This window comes from Nyctereutes procyonoides, unplaced genomic scaffold (assembly GCF_905146905.1).
Source record: "Nyctereutes procyonoides isolate TBG_1078 unplaced genomic scaffold, NYPRO_anot_genome, whole genome shotgun sequence".
Classification (NCBI taxonomy): Eukaryota; Metazoa; Chordata; class Mammalia; order Carnivora; family Canidae; genus Nyctereutes; species Nyctereutes procyonoides.
The window spans coordinates 31,987,623-32,008,916 of record NW_026575132.1 but is presented as its reverse complement, the minus strand read 5'-3'; the positions used below and the strand labels follow the sequence as shown (position 1 = coordinate 32,008,916).

The 21,294-nt window shown below is 43.0% G+C and overlaps 1 protein-coding gene and 1 pseudogene across 1 annotated transcript in view; one reads left to right on the top strand and one right to left on the bottom strand.

Moving 5' to 3' along the window:
* WDFY4 (WDFY family member 4) overlaps window positions 1-21,294 on the bottom strand; it is a 284,669-nt gene that overhangs the window by 159,826 nt on the left and 103,549 nt on the right. Inside the window, exons 25-31 of the mRNA XM_055345541.1 lie at window positions 17,956-18,029; window positions 15,403-15,564; window positions 14,703-14,794; window positions 12,944-13,043; window positions 6,042-6,247; window positions 5,056-5,225; window positions 2,399-2,524 (exon numbers count right to left, since the gene is read on the bottom strand). Coding sequence (XP_055201516.1) covers window positions 2,399-2,524; window positions 5,056-5,225; window positions 6,042-6,247; window positions 12,944-13,043; window positions 14,703-14,794; window positions 15,403-15,564; window positions 17,956-18,029 — 930 coding nt within the window. The remainder of the gene's footprint in view (window positions 1-2,398; window positions 2,525-5,055; window positions 5,226-6,041; window positions 6,248-12,943; window positions 13,044-14,702; window positions 14,795-15,402; window positions 15,565-17,955; window positions 18,030-21,294) is intronic.
* On the top strand, window positions 7,855-8,482 carry LOC129522970 (MICOS complex subunit MIC26-like; annotated as a pseudogene).

Genomic DNA, 21,294 nt, shown 5'->3' with positions numbered 1-21,294 from the left:
AAATAAATAAAATCTTTTAAAAATAACATTAAAAGTATCAAATAGAAAAAAGTAACATTAACCATTAGAAAGGTAACGAGCTTTTTATGCTGCAAACAGAAAATATGCATTTTTTTCAGGCACCCAACACAAAAATTAATTGAACATTAGGTCTATAATGGAAACATGAGTAAGTATTCCAAAGATGGAGAGTATACAGATCACATGCTCTGACTAGGACAAAACAAAATGAAAATGATAGCAATAAAAAAACCAAAAAGTTTAACCATAGGGACATTAAAAAATATATATGAGTCAAGAGGTCTTTAAAACTGGATCACATTAGCTCCAGAAAAAAAAAAAATTGAAGATGCCAAATACCAAGATCTTAGAATTAGACAGAAAAAAAATTAGGAGAATATATCCAAAGTTGGTTCTTTAAATCAATCTATAAGTCTTCAGCTCCTTACGTAATGGGAGGGTGTGGGATAAATACAGCCCGAGTCTACAAATACTGAATAAGAAGGGGGAAATAATCATACAGAAAATTAAATAAATTAAAAGAGACCATTTGTACAAACTGAATAAAATATCTATTACCTAAACAAGGTCAAAGAGACATTTAAGAGCCTAAACAAAGCAATAATGAAAAAAGTTGAGGCCTAAGAGTTTCATAAGAACAATTTAAATAATATAAGAATTATGGATTTAACCTCTTCTTGAATAAAAAGAAAGAAAAACAGGTTTTTTTTTTCAGTGAGTTAGCATAATACTGATATCAAAACCTGAAAAACATAACAAAAAGAAAACTGCAGCCCACTATCATTTATAAATATGCACTCAAAATCATAAATAAAATATTTACAAACGGAAGGAGGTGCACTAAAGGAATAAGAACAATCAAATCTATTGATGCAATTTGTTGTAGGTAAGTGGCTAGAAGAAAAAAGCATATGATCACCTAATTAATTACATGCTAAAAGAGTATTAATAAAAATTATATACATTCTTGTTTTTAAAAAGAGCAAAAAGTATTATCTATACTTTCTTAGCATAATCTCATAACACACACAGATACGCACAGAGAAAAACTGGCAAAAGATACAAATAAATCCACAGAAAAATAAATAGGGATGGCTAATAAGCATATGAAAATGCTATCAATTTCAGTAATGATAAATACAAGTGAACTCGACCATGAAATCAGCAGTTGGGCAATGTTGTTGGGGCTATGAGGACTGGGATGGGCACTCACATACGGGATGGCGGGATGTACATTAGATAGAAGAGCGTGTATGTATAATGTTTGATGCAACCTTCCTGAGAAGTGCATCAAAATAAAATATATCGAGGACACTTTGACCTAACAACCTACATCCCAGAATTCACACTAATGAGAATATCAAACTACAGGGAAAGGATATCTGCTCAAGAAAGTTCATTATAGACTTTTTATAACAATGAACATTCTGAAAAACAACCTAAATTTCCATGTACAAATATAGATTATTCCCAACAACATATTGAGGGAAAAAAACACAAGAGGAATTTATGTGACCTAACCCTCTGTGCGAATATGGTATAATCTTAGGTGTCTGGAAGAACATTTCACTAAAGTTCATGGTGGTTATCTCTGCCTGGGAGTGTTTCAGGTGATTTTTACTTTCTATCTTTCTCTTTTGTTTAAATTGTAAAGGTAAACATGCATCATTTTATAGAAGCAATAAGGTTTCCCCACACAGGACAAGCCTCCAGTCACCCTTGGGGTCTACTGAACAGAGTCAAAAGTCTTCAGCCTCCCATGCAAGTTCTTGTTCATCTGGCTCATGATTACTCCCATTCACAGGCCACATGGCCTTTACCCCCCCCCCCCCCCGCCTCACACTTGCCTCCATGTTGAAAATAACTTTTTAACCTATTTCTAATGGACCCTGAAGGCCTGAATTAATGGCTCTCCATGTCATGTATGTAGTTGGTGAGCGCCTGTCTTCTCTAACAGGTTTCTACCTCACAGCTCAGTCACACTGGAGCCCCACCTGTCCTGGTGGATGTGAGTTCCTTGAAGGAAGAGGCCCCTTTCCACCCTCTACAAGTCCCCTGAAGCTCCTGACCTAAAACAGAAATGTTCCCTTTACTGGAAGGCATTAAATCACCCAGTGAAGAAAATCAAATATTTAAACAAATGAAAAACAAATGTCTTCTGGCAAGAGTGCATAAACTCCACTGGGGACGTTTAGGCTAGGTTTTCCACTGAGCACCCAAGTGATCATGAGGAACCCACCTTGCCTCTTCTACCAAGCATTCTGAATAACACTTGCTAATTACCAGTGAGGGAAGCTGCTGGAAAAAGTCAATGTGACTCTTCCAAACTTGTCTTCCCATTAGAACCTCCTCATGAGATGCAGGGAATGAATCTCACCTGGTTCATGGTGGCTTTCAGCATTTCCAGGAGCAGAAGGGCACCTTCAGTGCACAGCCCCGCCCGGAGGACTTCTTCACTGTGATGCTTCTGCAAGAGCCACCGAAGCATGGCATCCAACCTATCCTGAAAGAGGGAGCAAGGGATGTAGAGAGATGTCCAGCAGCACACCAAGGGGACCAGCTTTCCAGCCAGCCCATCGTGTTTCCCAGGGGGCCTGAGTGTTTGGAAAGGCAAAACAGCACAGTAGCAGCCTTGGTGGCTGGCCTATGTGGTGAACTTCAGTCACTCGGCAGTGCCTAGGGGAAATACATTCCTCCAAGAAGATGCTGCAGACCCACCAGCAATTTGTATTGAGTTTAGCTCTTGCATTTGGTTTGAGATCACAATCAACTTTAATGAATTTTTGTAAATGAGATTACATATGAGGAATTCAAAGCCTTTGGGGGAAAGTGCCAAGTATAGCAGAGGGGCCATGGGGGTTGACCAGTTGGGAGATCTGACTTTGCCACTTTTTTTTTTTAAGATTTTATTTATTTATTCATGAGAGACACACACACACAGAGAGAAGCAGAGATACAGGCAGAAGGAGAAGCAGGCTCCATGCAAGGACTCTGATGAGGGACTCAATCCCGGGACTCCAGGATCACGCCCTGGGCCAAAGGCAGGCGCTAAATCACTGAACCACCCAGGGATCCCTGACTTTGCTACTTTAAAAGCAGGGTTTATGCAAGTTATTCAGCCTCTTGGCCACTCAGTTTCCTTCTCTGTAGAATGAAAATCACATTCTCCACCCCATGAGATGGTTATAAATATCAAGCAAAATAAAATATGTAAAACATCTCTCATGAGTCCTGACATTCAGCAGATGTTTGTTCCCTACAATATATTCTTGGAGAAATAGAAATACAGGATTTCAGTGAACTTAGCAGAGCATATTAAGAACTTTATTTTGAAGTGTGATCTATAATAGTATTAGCATATATAAAGATCTAGATAGATCAAATATAAGGATGTGCAAGAGGTAGATTTTCTAGCCTTCTATTTACAGAGCCATGCCCCTCCCCCAATTTCAATTCAGTGAAGTTTAATTCAACACAACTGAGACTGAGGAACAATTTCTGAATCTACTATTTTTTGGGCACCCACGAAGGTGAGTAAGAAGTAGGGTCTGTTCTTGAGGACCTCAGTAGCTAAGGAGACAGGAAATTATGTAACTGTGACGATGGTATATAAGAGGGAGGTGTGCTAAGGCACACAGGAGGGAATGATTCTTCCTGTCTAGAAATCTAAGCAGGAGGTGGAATCTGAGCTGAGTACTGAGAGAGGACACATCTCCAGGCAAGTGACAGGAAAGCTCATTAAAGGCACAGGGGAGGCGAGCACGAAGTAGCTGGTGTTATTAGAGAGGTGACTGAGGAGATCCACGGCACAAAGAGCAAGCAAGCAAGGAAGCTGGACTGAAGAGACAAGGTAGGCACCCAATCACAAAGGGTCTTGATGCCAGCTATGGAGTCTGAACCCGATCCCACAGGGGAGCTCGTGAAGCCTTGGATGTGGTGCAAATGAATGAGGGATTGGGTATATGGTGAGAAGCTATATATAGTAAGTGTAGGCCCCTCTTTGGAGAAATTTGGCTAAGGAAGGACAAAAGGATGATAAATAATACAGCAGTTAGTCAAGAATGTGAGTCAAGGGGGCAGCTTCTGGCTTTAGGTGGGACACAGTTCACTGTACTTATGGTCTGTGAGGAATAAGTCCATAGAATAGGAGATGCTGGAAATATAGGAGAAAGAAGGACCAATCACTGGTAAGGCCACTCAGGAAAGGAGGGGAAGGAATCCAGATCAGTCTGAAGAGCTACTCTTTGCCAGCAACAATAGATGAAGAGGGCCACGGCATAAATAGGAGGTGAAGAGTGGGGTGCCAAGGCAATGCCCTCCTCTGGGGTCCTTCACTCCCACTGTGAGCTAAGTCATCTGAGAAAAGGGCAGCTTTGAGGCAGAAGACTTTTTTTTTTAATAAATTAATTTTTATTGGTGTTCGATTTACCAACATACAGAATAACACCCAGTGCTCATCCCGTCAAGTGTCTCCTTCAGTGCCCGTCACCCATTCACCCCCACCCCCCGCCCTCCTCCCCTTCCACCACCCCTAGTTCATTTCCCAGAGTTAGGAGTCTTTATGTTCTGTCTCCCTTTCTGATATTTCCCACACATTTCTTCTCCCTTCTGAGGCAGAAGACTTGAAAGCATATGTGTTTACACTAAAACACAGGGGAATCAAGGACCATGGCTAAGGTAAAGAGACATGCCTTTTCAGAAGGTATAAACTGAGGCTTTAATTGTATAGTGGCAGCAATTCGCCTCCCAATGACACCCCCATCATCATGTGAGTTCTCTAGCTATGCCCAGAAAGAGAAAGACTTAAAGTGGGACTGGTAAAAACACAGACTGGCTGACAGGGAGGATGGAAGGCAGTGGCCCAGGAGCTCAGGGAATCTGAAGAGCTAGCTAAGGGGATGGCACCACAAGTGGGTCAGCAAATGACACGAGTTGGAAGAAGTGGATGGAGGTAGGGGTGGAGAATCTTAGGGAACACCTTGGTCACATGGGATCAGAAAACCAGGTATGTCACTCCATCCCAGGGGCACCTACTTTCGGCCCATCCATCAGTTCCGTAAGAGGCGTCTGCAGGAAGAAGGTGGACACAATGAGGTAGACTTCTGGAATATGCACATGGTGGCTCAGAAAGTCCTTCAAGACACGGAATCCAGGAAGCAGGCAGGGGCTCTGGTCCGGCATGGGGGGCTGGCTCTTCAGGTTATCTATTGATCAAGTGGCAGGGGCACAAAATCCAGTTGAGAACAATTGCTATTTCTTCTGGTCAAGGTGGGGATTGGACACACAAAGAAATTCCCTGCCACCTACTCATCCCATAGAAACACCGGATAAAAATATACATCATACATATATGAGCATAAGAAAGTATTCAATACAGAGTTCCTTTTTTATTCCTGACATATTCATTCATCCATTCATTTATTCAAAAACAGATACTTATTTAGTGCCTACTACTTTAGACGCAATAGGGCAACTTTATACTAAGCAATAGGGACATAGTATTTCAACAAAATATATGGAGCCCCAGACCCTCACCAAGTACTTAGAATGTAGGGGGAAGGAGAGACATTAAGGAATTAAATACTCAAATAAATATATGCTTGTGAATTGTGACAAGAAAAGTAATAGGGGCAAAGAGAGTCTAACAGAGGCACCCTAATTCAGGTGGTATCCTCCTGTCCTGGAGGAAGTGGCATTTGAACTGAGCACTGAGGGTGAACCCACACCAGCCAGGAGAGCCTTGCTGGTATAGTGGGTTAGGGGAACGTCTCAGGAAGAGGAAAAGAGCTAAGGAGCTTTTGAGGAATGGAAGGAAGCCCCCAGTGTCTGTAAAGCAGGATAAAGGACAAAGGGGATCCTAACCAGGAAGTAGGAGGGGACAGAGGTGATCCAGGTCAGGGGTCAAGGTGATCCTATTGCTAGAGCTATGAAGGCCCCAAGCAGGAAGGAGCTTTGCAGGTCATCACTCGAAGCCCAGAAGGAGGTGGCCCACCACTTCCTGGAGAAGGCTGCACACTCACCTATCACAATGTCCACACCCTCAGAGCTGTGCTCCACCCAGGATCCCGCAGACAGACCATCTTTAAATCGCCCTTGGAGGGAGGGGCTTGACAAAAAGTGCAGCAGCAATTTCAAGCCCAGCACAGTGGTGCTGGGATGCACGTGGCCCTGCACAAGGAGCAGGAACCAGTCAGGCCCCAGGTTCAGAAACATCTCTTCCTTTGTCCTGCAGGGATCAATAAATCAATAAATTATCTCCCAGTCCATGAGCAAATGACACATGCAGAAAATACAAATAATGTCCAACTTCACTCGTCACCTAGGATAAGCAAATTAAGGTTAATCTGGATATTACTTAGTGAAGTACATGTTATATTTTTAAGGAATGGTAAAATAAAATGCTGGCAAAGTTGCTGTTAAATGGCTGAATATTTTATTAATGGCTGATTGTATGTTGGCCAGAGCTTTTCAAAGCAATCAGAAACTATCAAAAGATAGACAAGTGTACAGGCCCCTTGATAGCCTTACTCCACTAGTATTTATAGTTATGGTGTCTGACTAGCCACCCATCTAATTACATCAGTACAGTCTCATAAAATACATAATGGTTAGTTAACTCCCTTTTCAAATACACAAGTCAAAATTAATCTAAGTGGAATAGTCCAATATTTATGCATCTTTCTTTATAAGTTTAGGCAAATATATGTTTAACCGTCACTTTCAAAAATGAATTTTATTTTTTTAAAGATTTATTTTTATTTATTTATGATAGAGCGAGAGAGAGAGAGAGAGAGAGAGAGAGAGAGAAACGCAGAGACACAGGCGGAGGGAGAAGCAGGCTCCATGCCCGGAGCCAGATACGGGACTCGATCCCGGGACCCCAGAATCGCGCCCTGGGCCAAAGGCAGGCACGAAACCACTGAGCCCCCCAGGGTTCCCCTCAAAAATGAATTTTAAAATGATGATTGGACTCAACTGAATACACATTCTTCTCAAGTGCACATGGAACTTTCTCCAGAACAGACCACATACTGGGTCACAAATCAGGTCTGAACCGATACCAAAAGATTGGGATCGTCCCCTGCATATTCTCAGACCATAATGCCTTGAAATTAGAACTAAATCACAACAAGAAGTTTGGAAGGACCTCAAACACGTGGAGGTTAAGGACCATCCTGCTAAAAGATGAAAGGGTCAACCAGGAAATTAAGGAAGAATTAAAAAGTTTCATGAAAATTAATGAGAATGAAGATACAACCATTCAAAATCTTTGGGATACAGCAAAAGCAGTCCTGAGGGGGAAATACATCGCAATGCAAGCATCCATCCAAAAACTGGAAAGAACTCAAATACAAAAGCTAACCTTACACATAAAGGAGCTAGAGAAAAAACAGCAAATAGATCCCACACCCAGCAGAAGAGAGTTAATAAAGATTCGAGCAGAACTCAACAAAATCGAGACCAGAAGAACTGTGGAACAGATCAACAAAACCAGGAGTTGGTTCTTTGAAAGAATTAATAAGATAGATAAACCATTAGCCAGCCTTATTAAAAAGAAGAGAGAGAAGACTCAAATTAATAAAATCATGAATGAGAAAGGAGAGATCACCACCAACACCAAGGAAATACAAATGATTTGAAAAACATACTATGAGCAGCTATACACCAATAAATTAGGCAATCTAGAAGAAATGGACACATTTCTGGAAAGCCACAAACTACCAAAACTGGAACAGGAAGAAATAGAAAATCTGAACAGGCCAATAACCAGGGAGAAAATTGAAGCAGTCATCAAAAACCTCCCAAGAGGCCAGAGCCACCTCTGCCAGCAACATGTTCAAAGTAATTCGGAGGTCTGTGGGGCCAGCCAGCCTGAGTCTGCTCACCTTTAAAGTCTATGCATCACCTAAAAGGGACTCACCTCACAAAACTTCTGTGAAGGTTATTGAGCTTTCACTCTACTCAGTTCCTAAGGGTCAATCTAAATATGTGGAGGAGCCAAGGACCCAGCTTGAAGAAAACATTTCACATCTCCGACATTATTGCGAGCCATATACAAGTTGGTGTCAGGAAATGTACTCACGAACAAAGCCCAAGATGCAGAGCTTGGTTCAATGGGGGTTAGACAGCTATGAATATCTCCAAAATGCACCTCCAGGATTTTTTTCCAAGACTTGGTGTTATTGGTTTTGCTGGCATTGTTGGACTTCTTTTGGCTAGAGGGTCAAAAATAAAGAAGCTCGTGTATCCACCTGGGTTCATGGGACTAGCTGCCTCTCTTTATTATCCACAACAAGCCATTGTATTTGTCCAGGTCAGTGGGGAGAAATTATATGACTGGGGTTTACGAGGATACATAGTCATAGAAGATTTGTGGAAGGAGAACTTTCAAAAGCCAGGAAATGTAAAGAATTCACCTGGAAATAAGTAGAATGCTCCATGCTCTGCCCATTTTAATCAGTTTTAGGTAAACATTGGAAACTCCATGCATTTTCTACAGAAAAATGGCAGAGAAGTCAGTACTGAATGTAGTAAATAGGCTTTCTTCTTCAGGAAACACTATACCAGGCTTCTTTGTTATCTTGGGTGATACCATACTACCAGTGGACTAATCGGAAATCCTTTCACCTAGAGATAATGTCCAGCATTAGAACTCCTGGTTCTCATGTTGCTATTTATGTACATAATTAAAATTCTGAATTTAAAAAAAAAAAAACCTCCCAAGACACAAGAGTCCAGGGCCAGATGATTCCCTGGGGAATTCTATCAAACATTTAAAGAAGAAACAATACCTATTCTACTAAAGCTGTTTGGAAAGATAGAAAGAGATGGAGTACTTCCAAATTCGTTCTATGAGGCCAGCATAGCCTTAATTCCAAAACCAGACAAAGACCCCACCAAAAAGGAGAATTATAGACCAATATCCCTGATGAACATGGATGCAAAAATTCTCAGCAAGATACTAGCCAATAGGATCCAACAATACATTAAGAAAATTATTCACCATGACCAAGTAGGATTTATCCCCGGGACACAAGGCTGGTTCAACACTCATAAAACAATCAATGTGATTCATCATATCAGCAAGAGAAAAACCAAGAACCATATGATCCTCTCATTAGATGCAGAGAAAGCATTTGACAAAATACAGCATCCATTCCTGATCAAAACTCTTCAGAGTGTAGGGATAGAGGGAACTTTCCTCGACATCTTAAAAGCCATCTACGAAAAGCCCACAGCAAATATCATTCTCAATGGGGAAGCACTGGGAGCCTTTCCCCTAAGATCAGGAGCAAGACAGGGATGTCCGCTCTCACCACTGCTATTCAACATAGTATTGGAAGTCCTAGCCTCAGCAATCAGATAACAAAAAGACATTAAAGGCATTCAAATTGGCAAAGAAGAAGTCAAACTCTCCCTCTTCGCCGATGACATGATACTCTACATCGAAAACCCAAAAGCCTCCACCCCAAGATTGCTAGAACTCATACAGCAATTTGGCAGCGTGGCAGGATACAAAATCAATGCCCAGAAATCAATGACATTTCTATACACTAACAATGAGACTGAAGAAAGAGAAATTAAGGAGTCAATCTCATTTCCAATTGTACCCAAAAGCATAAGATACCTAGGAATAAACCTAACCAAAGAGGTAAAGGATCTATACCTTAAAAACTACAGAACACTTCTGAAAGAAATTGAGGAAGACACAAAGAGATGGAAAAATATTCCATGCTCATGGATTGGCAGAATTAATATTGTGAAAATGTCAATGTTACCCAGGGCAATTTACACGTTCAATGCAATCCCTATCAAAATACCATGGACTTTCTTCAGAGAGTTAGAACAAATTATTTTAAGATTTGTGTGGAATCAAAAAAGACCCCAAATAGCCAGGGGAATTTTAAAAAAGAAAACCATAGCTGGGGGCATCACAATGCCAGATTTCAGGTTGTACTACAAAGCTGTGGTCATCAAGACAGTGTGGTACTGGCACAAAAACAGACACATAGATCAATGGAACAGAATAGAGAATCCAGAAGTGGACCCTCAACTTTATGGTCAACTAATATTCGACAAAGGAGGAAAGACGATCCACTGGAAGAAAGACAGTCTCTTCAATAAATGGTGCTGGGAAAATTGGACATCCACATGCAGAAGAATGAAACCAGACCACTCTCTTGCACCAGACACAAAGATAAACTCAAAATGGATGAAAGATCTAAACGTGAGACAAGATTCCATCAAAATCCTAGAGGAGAACACAGGCAGCACCCTTTTTGAACTCGGCCACAGTAACTTCTTGCAAGATACATCCATGAAGGCAAAAGAAACAAAAGCAAAAATGAACTATTGGGACTTCATCAAGATAAGAAGCTTTTGCACAGCAAAGGATACAGTCAACAAAACTAAAAGACAACCTACAGAATGGGAGAAGATATTTGCAAATGACATATCAGAGAAAGGGCTAGTTTCCAAGATCTGTAAAGAACTTATAAAACTCAACACCAAAGAAACAAACAATCCAATCATGAAATGGGCAAAAGCCATGAACAGAAATCTCACAGAGGAAGACATAGACATGGCCAACATGCACAAGAGAAAATGCTCTGCATCACTTGCCATCAGGGAAATACAAATCAAAACCACAATGAGATCCCACCTCACACCAGTGAGAATGGGGAAAATTAATAAGGCAGGAAACCACAAATGTTGGAGAGGATGCAGAGAAAAGGGAACACTCTTACACTGTTGGTGGGAATGTGAACTGGTGCAGCCACTCTGGAAAACTGTGTGGAGGGTCCTCAAAGAGTTAAAAATAGGCCTGCCCTACGACCCAGCAATTGCACTGTTGGGGATTTACCCCAAAGATACAGAGGCAGTGAAACGCCGGGACACCTGCACCCCGATGTTTCTAGCAGCAACGTCCACAATAGCCACAGCAACGTCCACAATAGCCAAACTGTGGAAGGAGCCTCGGTGTCCATCGAAAGATGAACGGATAAAGAAGATGTGGTTTATGTATACAATGGAATATTACTCAGCCATTAGAAATGACAAATACCCACCATTTGCTTCAATGTGGATGGAACTGGAGGGTATTATGCTGAGTGAAATAAGTGAATCGGAGAAGGACAAACATTAAATGTTCTCATTCATTTGGGGAATATAAATAATAGTGAAAGGGAATAGAAGGGAAGGGAGAAGAAATGGGTAGGAAATATCAGAAAGGGAGACAGAACATGGAAGACTCCTAACTCTGGGAAACAAACTAGGGGTGGTAGAAGGGGAGGAGGGCGGGGGGTGGGGGTGAATGGGTGACGGGCACTGAGGGGGGCACTTGATGTGATGAGCACTGAGTGTTATTCTGTATATCGGCAAATTGAACACCAATAAAAAATAAATTTATTATTAAAAAAAAATAAAATAGAATGATGAGTTTGGAGAATACAAATTTGCTGGAAGGGACTGGAAGGGGTGGGTAACCAAACCTCAGGGGTAATGGCTCAGCAAAGGACTCTGCCTCCTGGGAGCCAAAAAAGGGTCTATCTTTGCTGGGCAGTGTTCTCCGTTCTAGCTGCCAGACTAGGGAGCGAGGCTGTGGTCACCAGACTGGAGATCAAGAACTGGGTCCTCTCTTCTATCCCTGCCTCTGTTTACTAACTGGGTGAATTTGGCAGGGCTCTTGATGAGCTCTGGTCATTTTTCTTGATGATGTATCATAATGGTGATGATGATGGTGGTGATGATGATGGTCATGGTGGTAATGATGGTGATGGTAGTGATGATGATAATGATAGTGTTGGTGATGGTGGTGATTGTGATGATGATGGCAGTGATGGTGAGATGATAATGATAGCAGTTAGCTTATGGAGTATTTATAGTATTCCAGACACTGTTCCTAGGGCCAGCCACATATCAATTTCCATCTTTAGCAGATACTAATTTTATCCTCAGATAGATGAACAAAAGAGGGTATGGAAGGCTTAACTAACCTCCCCAAGTTTTCTGGAAGCAGAGGTGGGATTCGAACCTAGGAGGTCTAGAGATCAGAGCCCCAGTGCTTAAGCAGAACACTATATTCTCATTCAAAAAGATGAAAAAGGAAAAGAGTTGAACTAGCTCATCTCCAAGGCATCTTCCATTTCTATCATGCTCTGATTCGAGGAATGCAGACTTTTTAAGCACTACTTGCAAGGCTGTTTTACTGAGAGGTGACTCCTCACCTCATTCCTCCCTCTCCCAAACACAAATACACATGAAAATGTCAACTCAGCAGGAGTAAGGATCTGGTCTGACTTCCTCAGCACTATATTCCTGCAGTGAGGAATGATGTCTGGCACACAGTAGGGGCTCAACAAACAGTTGCTGAATGAGTGACGCTGGAGTTGGACATAAAGCAGCAGTCAGGGAGAGAGAATTAATGGAATTTTATGGTTACACATTGTTTTCAAAGTTAATTGAAGGCAAATACTTGTTTTTCTAACTTGGAAAAATAACTGAAAAATTGAGAATAAAATAGCAGAAGAATTTGGCAAGCCTTTTCCTTGATAGATGTTATTTAGGCTAACCATTTCTCCATTCTATTGTCTGCCAAGCACAGGACGTCAAAATCAGTAGTTGTCACAATTGCCAAAACAATAACAATTATACTATAGCAATGGTAACAAAAGGAGCCTATTGTAATTTTACCAAATCTGTTTGGAGTTACTCATGCCCATTGCACATTTGTACCAGAGTATCTTAGGGCAAGGTCTGCTTTATTTGGTGGAGAGAATATAATTTTCTTTCTGACTGGTGCAGGAAATACACTGCAGAAAACCAACTCAGAGATGCTAAACTTTTCATTAAGAAAAGGTTTTAATACTGCATCCTGTATGAGGCGATCTCATGCCAAATCACTCTTCCCAGAGCTACTTACTCAGAGGACAGATGAAGTTGGGAGGAAGATATTACACTGAACAGCATCTCCAGCAACTGGTTTCTGAGCCAGATTGTCTTTCCAGATGTTTGGTTTCCAGCTACAAAAAAGGGAAATTCAGATTTGAGAGAAAACGGATGTAAAGAGACATAATATGTGTTGCAGTAAGCAATCATTCACCAAATGCTTAGTTCACACAGGAATTTGTGCATGGATGGGACTCGAAATGTTGGCGTTGGAGTCTAGACTTCTATGCAAGACTTAAAAATAATTTCAGGAAATGTTTCTAAAGTTCCCTTTACCTGGAAATGTTTTTGATGCTTCCTACCGCCCCCCAAAACAATCCTAAAAATAAGGTCAAATTTATCTTTCACTAGAAGAATGTTTTTTTACCTTATCATAAGCTGCAACATTTCTTGACCACCTACTATTTCCTGGGCATTATGGGAGGTATTGGGAACAGAGTCGTAGAGATTTTTAGTACTCAATCTCAATGTGCTTCCAGGCTAGGCCTTTGGCATGCCAATATTACACTAAAAACAGAGCTTGGATAGCAGAGTTCAGAATGAGGTCCCTATAAAGAGGGGGCTAAATTTTGTCCCATTATCCATTCATTCATTCCCTTGGTTAACCAGTTATTTTACAACTAATTTAGGCCACACAAACCATGCTGCAGAAATAGGACTGATAAGACAGCTTGAAGAAGTAGAGTCAGATTTCTCTCTGGGATTCTGACCCCAAAGGTCTTAATCTCTCTGAGTTTCCATTTCCTCATCTGCAAAATGGGAATATCAATTCCTACTATTCAGGTTTTTGACCTAAGGATAAGAGATCTTTCTAGATTAAGTAACACTGTCCAAAAGAATCTTTTGCAATGAAAGGAATGCTTTGTACCTCCTCTGTCCAACACAGTAACCACTAGCCTCATGTGGTTATCTAGTACTCAGAACATTGCTAGTGTGACTAAGGAATTGAATTTTTAATTGTATTTCATTTCTATCAATTAAAATTTAAATTTTAGTGGCCACATGTGGCTAGAGACTCCCATCTTGGATGGCACAGATCTGGAGGGCCCAGAACAAAGTAGCCAGTGATTGTTCCCTTCATACCTGCCCTAACAGAAGAAACATGACATAGTTCTTGTTCTGCACCTGATTGGGAGGAGAGAAACTCAAGGAAACAAACCACAGACCCATGCATTAGAGTAAGCCCAAGGGCTCTAGAAGCAGAGGAGGTGACTTGATCTGGCTTGGTGGGACTGGAAATGGTTAGTGCAGTGGGCAAAGTAGGGAGTGAGGTGAATCAGGGGAGGCATTTCTGCCAAGGGAACAGCATGTGCAAAGCATGGCTGGAGGGCAGACCATCACACATGAGGATGTGCAGGTGCTTCACAGCGCTGAATATGGGGTTCGTTGGGGGAGCAAGGGTAGGAAAGATTCAACCAGGAAAGTAGGCAGAAACTGGATCTTGAAGGATTCACCTGTTGGCCTATAGGGAACTGAGTTTTATCCTGGATGTCTTAGAAGACATTTAAGGTTGTGAAGGAAGAATATACAATTTGATCTGATTGCAGTCCTCCTCATAAAACTAAGACCTCACAAGCCAGTAATTGGGAACAACTGCTCAGTTGTGGATACCTTCCCTGTCCTTCACCTCAGCTCTTTCCTCTACACAATGGCCCCAATACAGGTGGCTCTTGGGGGTGCCATAAGGCTCAGCCTGCAGCCTTCAGGCTGGTGTCTGAGAAAGGTCTTCTCACCAGGCACCGAGGAGTCCAGGCCCCCATCCACGCAGATCTCCCTCTCGTTCACCGAAGAAGGCTTGAGAGTGTACACAACAAACAGCCCGATTCTTAATGCAGAAAGAGAAAGATCATTCAATGCTGGGCTCAACCCATGTTTGCTCAACACATATAAAGGTTTTATACATAGATCCACCCAAATCAGCCTCAAGGCAGGGTTTGAGGTGCATCGTGTTATTCTGTGATCAATGCAGTGTTTCCAGAGACTTCTAAAATCTGTCAGGATTCATCAGAGCAGTTAGCTCTGGCTCTGCCAGGTCAACAGAACAGATAGCAATGAGGATGAAAAAGGCTAAATAAGTATCATGCCAGCTGGGCCTGTCCTTTGGGAAGTCTGCAAAAAGCAGACATGTTAGGTCACTGGCTGATGAGGATGACTATGCTCATGGATATTCTTGAACTCTTGGTGTAGCAAGTGTGTCTGAGCACCAGGGAGCAGTGAGCACATGGCCCTTCTGGGAGTCTAGCAGACCCACCCGTTTTCTCAACTCTCAGCCTTGAACAGGACCTCTAGAAGATTCCAAGGAAATGGAATCTGCCATTGCATTGAAGGGTAATGTTACTGGGTCGAGTGTGGTCAGGAGAGAACTGGGGCCTATATTCCCTTGTTAAATGGTCCCAAGGTTCTGCCCACCCTCTGGGAAGCCTGGCACAGTACCTGAGCAAGTCTTGGATGTTGAAGTGGCCCCTCAGCTGACAGCCCAGGATGGCAATGATGGTGGGGATCTTGGAGAAGGTGAGGCCCGGCTCGTTGAAGAGGAAGATGAGCTTGGGTATAAGCTGTGCCTGGTGAGCAACTTCAGCATTCCGGGGTCCTTCCCTATGAGCCCAGGAGAGAGGCAGTAAAAGCTTTTACTGGAATGAACCAAATTTGCTATGTTTCTTCTAAAACGGTTTCCCAGTCTGGGTTTGCTCTGTGGCCCTCTGACTCCAATGCTCTCTTGGCAACTCATCAAAATGCTGTCAGACACCCATTGAATATGTGTCTACCAAGTGCCAGAGTTGCTCAGGGATGAGCCTCCCATGCCCTTCCACCCCTGGAAACTGCCTTCAAAGACAACCCCCAGTTATCGACTTTTAAGTTCCAAGCCTCAGGGAAAACTAATGCTGGTCTCAGAAAACTCAGAACAAAGAGAGCAGACTCGCATGCGACCGCGGAGCACTTCCCAAAAGCCAGGAGCGCGGGGCCCTCAGCGAGTCTGTCTGGGTATACGCTCTTCCTGCCCAACTCAAACCACAAAATGGATGAACACGCCACTAAGAGTCAAAAGGGAAAAAGACAGAATTCAAGCACCCGCATCCTCCTTCTTAGGATAATCACAAATTCAATTTCCAGTAAATTCTACTCCCTTGAAGAAAAGAGCTCCCAGATCTTCCAGAAACAACAAGTACAGAAAGAAAGTGGGAAAGAAAAATTAAAGGGATGAAGGAGGGTGAATTTCGGTGGATGGCTCCTTCTTGAGCTGTCTTTTCACTACTAATAAAATAAATTCTGCCAAGCTCCACATTTCTGATACACAAAGAGGCAGAACCAGCCCAGTTCTGTGTGGTTTGTATTCCTCAGCCTAACAAGGAAGATGGGCACTCATCTGCCTATAAGTTCCTGCTATGTTTTGTGCTCTTTCTTATCACAGCACTAAGCAGCGTGTTTTTCTGTATTCCTTTTCCACAAGACTGTCCTGTCTTCTTGAACTTCCAGCAATAAAAACTGGGTGTGAAATGGGAATGGGTTCATAATTAGTATTCAGTGAGTGGCTAAGTGAAAAGATGCTTATGAATATATTCAAAACATCAAAGGTGCTAATGATAAGCTGAAACAGACCTCCATGAGGAGGCAGGTGGACATGGGTATGACCAGCCTGACAGGTGAGGAAGGAGGTGGGTAGCTAAGGTGGCTTCCCTGACTACCTTATCCGTTATTCTAATCCCAGTCCCTGGTTTTCTTTTGGGACCTGTCTCTTTTTAACTCCCCTCCATCCATTCCAGAGCTGAAGCCAGGCTCCAGCTTCACCATGTGATCCAAGATGGCCCAGTGAGACCCCATCCTATTGCTGACACTACTTAGTAAAAAAGAAGCCCTCTGTGTTGCCTGTGCAGGCAGAGGATATGCTCTGAGGAGCTGCCCAGCAGCCATCTTGCCATCTGCCCAAATGAAGCCAGCATGGAAAAAAGCATGGACAAGGTGGTCTCAGATGGAGTAGTGCCACCCAGCCACGTGGGAAAATCTGCCCCATTCCAGTGAATGAGCCAATAAAATCTCCCTTTCCCAACCTTCTTTTGTCCTCCCCCTTTTCTTTTTTTCTTCCCCCTCTCCCTTCCTTAAGTTGGTTTGAGTTGTATTTCTACCACTTGCAACCAAAAGAGCCCTGGGAAACGTACAAGGGGTAGTGGAAAGGGAGGTGGGCAGGGGGATGGGGTGACTGGGTGATGGGCACTGAGGGGGGCACTTGACGGGATGAGCACTGGGCACTATGCCATATGTTGGCAAATCGAACTCCAATAAAAATATATATATGTATATATACACACAAATATATATATATATATATATATATATATATATATATATATATATATATATATATTGGGAGACAAAGAGGACATAGAGATGTGTTTTCCCTTGCTGAGCCCCTGAGGGTTCTAGCTGCTGAGCTAGAGATTCCCCTTCTGGGTTCCAAATCCACCAGGGGACAGGCTTGCCCCACATAGGTGAGCCACTGGGAAGGACACTGCTACAGATTGAATTTTGTGTCACCCAAAATTCCTATGTAAAAACCTAACCTTCAATGAGACAGTATTTGGAGGTGCCATCTTTGGGAGGTAAACGTGTCAGGAAAGTAGAGCCCTTGTGATAAGATTAGTGCCTTTATGTAAGAGATGCCAGGGAGCTTCCTCACCCCTCCCACCAGGTGACATTATAGTGAGATGTCTGCTCTCACCAGACAGCAAATCTGCCAGCGCCTTGATATTAGACTTCCAGCCTCTAGAAGCGAGAACTAAATTTCCGTCATTTATCTGCCACCCCATGTATCATATTTTGTCATAGCAGCCCAAATGGACTGAGACAGACGTGCTGCCACCTGGGAATTCAGTGCCCTGGAAATGGGAGAAGGCCATGGTTGCTGAGCCATTGCCCGTCCTGGCCCCTCAATTCTCCTTCTTGGCATGAAGCCACTAGTTCTAGCCCCCACACTGCCAAAGACCAGCCTACCTTGGTGATCGAAGAATTTCCACGAGGTGGGAAAAGAGGGAGAGCTCGAGGTTCTCTGCGGTATTCATCCAGAGCTGGAGACAACAAACATGCAGTGAAACTGAGATGTGTGTAAAGAAGGGATCCCAGAAAGTGTGAGCAGGTAACGGGCTGGACATGGTCTCCTGACACCTGAAATCACTAACACAATCTAGCAGCTTAGGAATCAGACCAGTTGTCCCAACATCTAGAACTTAGAGGGTGCCTTCCCCAGGGGAGAGCTCAGACACCACTCCTCTCCTCTTCATGTTTGCTGCTGTCTGGTACTTCAGTGTGAGTCTTGATTGGAACCAAGGACACCGGCACTAACCTATGTCTGGCCCTCAGCCCCACAGCCCATGTAGCCACACACCAAATGCAGCTCATCCTCCCTGAAGCCTGCAAGGCAAATACCAGTCTTCCCAAGTTAGAAATGAGGAAACAGAGCCTGAGACAGACCAGGTGAGGGATGGGTCCCACTCACCACTTGCAAGTGATAGGATTCAAATTAGAAGCCGAGTCTTGCCAGTCTAGTTTTATGCTACTTCCACCACACATCCAACATGTGCACGCATCACTTTCTTCACTGTCCTACTCTTTAAAACCTGCAGCACAGGGCAGCCTGGGTGGCTCAGCAGTTTAGCGTCGCCTTCAGTCCAGGGTGTGATCCTGGAAATCCAGGGTCAAGTCCCACATCGGGCTCCCTACATAGAGCCTGCTTCTCCCTCTGCCCTTGTCTCTGCCTCTCTCTCTGTGTGTGTCTCTCATGGATAAATGAACAAAATCTTTTAAAAAATAAAAATAAAACCTGCAGCACAGCCCCCGTCCCCTTGCACACAGCTGCACTGCGAGTTGCACGTGAAAGGGAACGCATGCAGATTCCAAGAGTGAACTTTCTCACTCAGGTTGTTTTCACTCACAGTAAACAAAATGCAGCTGCTAACCATCCTGCTGGAGCCAGGTTGACAGCATGCCTTCAGGTCTCACGTCTATGCCCCTTTAGAGAGCTCTATTTCTTATTTCCTAATACTGACATTTCCTAGGGCCCAGAATTAAGAGGATTCTAATCTGGATTGCAACAGTGCATTCACGGAGAATCTAAAAGATCTCACACTTATAAGTGAGACCACTGTCTCGAGGCAAGAAGTGCCCTACAGTTCTTGTCCTAAAATAGTATCGTTTATCCGCATGTACTAGCTAAGAAGAGTGAGGCTTAGGGAGACTAAGTAACTTGCCTGGCGCCCTATGGTTTCTAATTGGCAGAGCCCAGCTTCAAAGCCTGGTCTGTCTGACCATCAAGCCCAACCTCATGTCTCCTCACCACATTCCCCACCCACCCCCAGGCATCTCCTGCAGATAATGACCCAAAGGGTCAATACCGACCTCACTTGAATCAAGAAGGTGTCCGTGGCTCTATCCTCTTTAGAGTGAAAGCAAAAGAGCCTCTAAGGACCCAAGTTTCTGAGGAGGCCCATGAAGGCAGAGACCACCCTTTTCTAGTCCCTAGGGCCAAATACCACACATACCACATATTGAGTACTCAATAAAGACCCATTAAATGTTTTAAAAGAGTGAATGTAAGGTAAATTAAGGTAAAATATGTGGATTGCTCTTAAACCAGAAGCACGCTAACAGAATTCCAGCTCCTGTTTTTGCACATGCACTGCCTGACACACACAGAGGAGGGCAACTGCCATTTGGGAGAGCTGGTGTGGGCTGTGGCCCCAGTAGGGATAGAGGTAGACAGGCCTGGCACCCCAATATGGAAGTCTGCAGGAGTCCAAGTGCCTGCACGCTTGGAATGTTCACTCATGAAGGTAGTCATTGAACAAATGCTTCATCAGCCTCCGTGACAGGAGAAATGAGAAAGTAAGACTGCACCTACCAATCGTGTGCCCCTGAGCCCTTACCTTTCCCACAGAAGCATATCCTTGTTTCCTTTCCAGAGCACTGGAACAATAAGAAGCTGCCACACCACACTGGAGACTGCCTAGCACTTTAGAAATTACATAATACCAAGTATCTGAATTTTGGGAAACTTGGAAAGTTGAATCTTTTGGTTATTACCCTGTGTCACATAACCCCTGTACTGCAAATTGCACTGAGATGTCTGGATTCGATTTCTTTGAATATCAAACGGATAATATGTCAGATTTTTCCCTCTCCCCACCTCTGAGACCACTTCACTCTCAGAATGAGCTGGCCTGTCCCTTCTTCAAGGAACCCAAAGCCTCAACCTCCTGTCCCTTCCCCGTTTCCCTAATTCCTGTCTCTCCCTGCTTCCCAACTTCCTGCTTCTCAACTTCCTGTCTCCCCACTCTTTCTCAACTATCTGTCCCAATCATCATACATGGAATCCACCTTTTCTCTTGTAACCCACTCTCTTATCTCTGAACCTTCCCTCTCCTTTAAGGACTGCCCCATCAATAGTGATTCTCCCACTAGTATATTTAACCATCATTTTCTGATGCTTCCTTCTCCTAAGCCTACAAGCAGACTCAAATCCCTTAAGTATTGAAACTTCCTCCCTTCTATTTTCTTCTCTTTTTTTTCTTACTCTAAAGCCAATAAGAATCTATTTCAACCATCTTAACTTCCATCCTCCTCCCTTCACCTCACTTCTGACCCCATTACTTACCTTTCACTAGGCCTGTCAATGACCTTCAATTGACTTCCAAGTGACTTCCAAATTTTACACCATCCTACAAAGTATAAAATCTACAACTTACACATCCTTGTTTTTATTTTAATTGATGGAGACAGACATTTGGAAAAGTCTTCTTCTTTTTGAGATTTGGTCCTTCTAATCTCTACATTCTATTTCATTTCCTTTTGTTTTACTTTGTTCTTTTAGCTTCTGGTTTTTGTGGGTTGCTTGTTTTCTTAACTTCAGCTTCAAAAGGACCAACTTATCTAAAAGTTTACTCAGGGAGTGGTGGGGTGGTGACTATGGTCATTCTGCGAGCAGGCTGTGGGAAGGTGGTGGGTTCCTCCATGGGTAATTTCTGGGCCAGGCTACAGGCAGGAATGCTTTGAAGCCAAGCTGCCTGACCTCTGCCGCAGCATTTTGGAAGGTACAGGTGTGCATGCTGTCTTGTTTATCAGTGTAGTTAGGTCATTTGTGCATATCTCCTTTCCTTTTGTACATGGAGAGCCTATATTCCATACCTGGCTGGCTTCCTGCATAACCCTTTCATCCATCTTCAGATCCAAATCGAGGGCCTGGTTCAATTAGCTAATATTTTATTTAGGATTTTGTAGCTATATTTATGAATAAGATTGGACAGGTCTCATGAATGCTCTTTTGAACTATTAGTGACT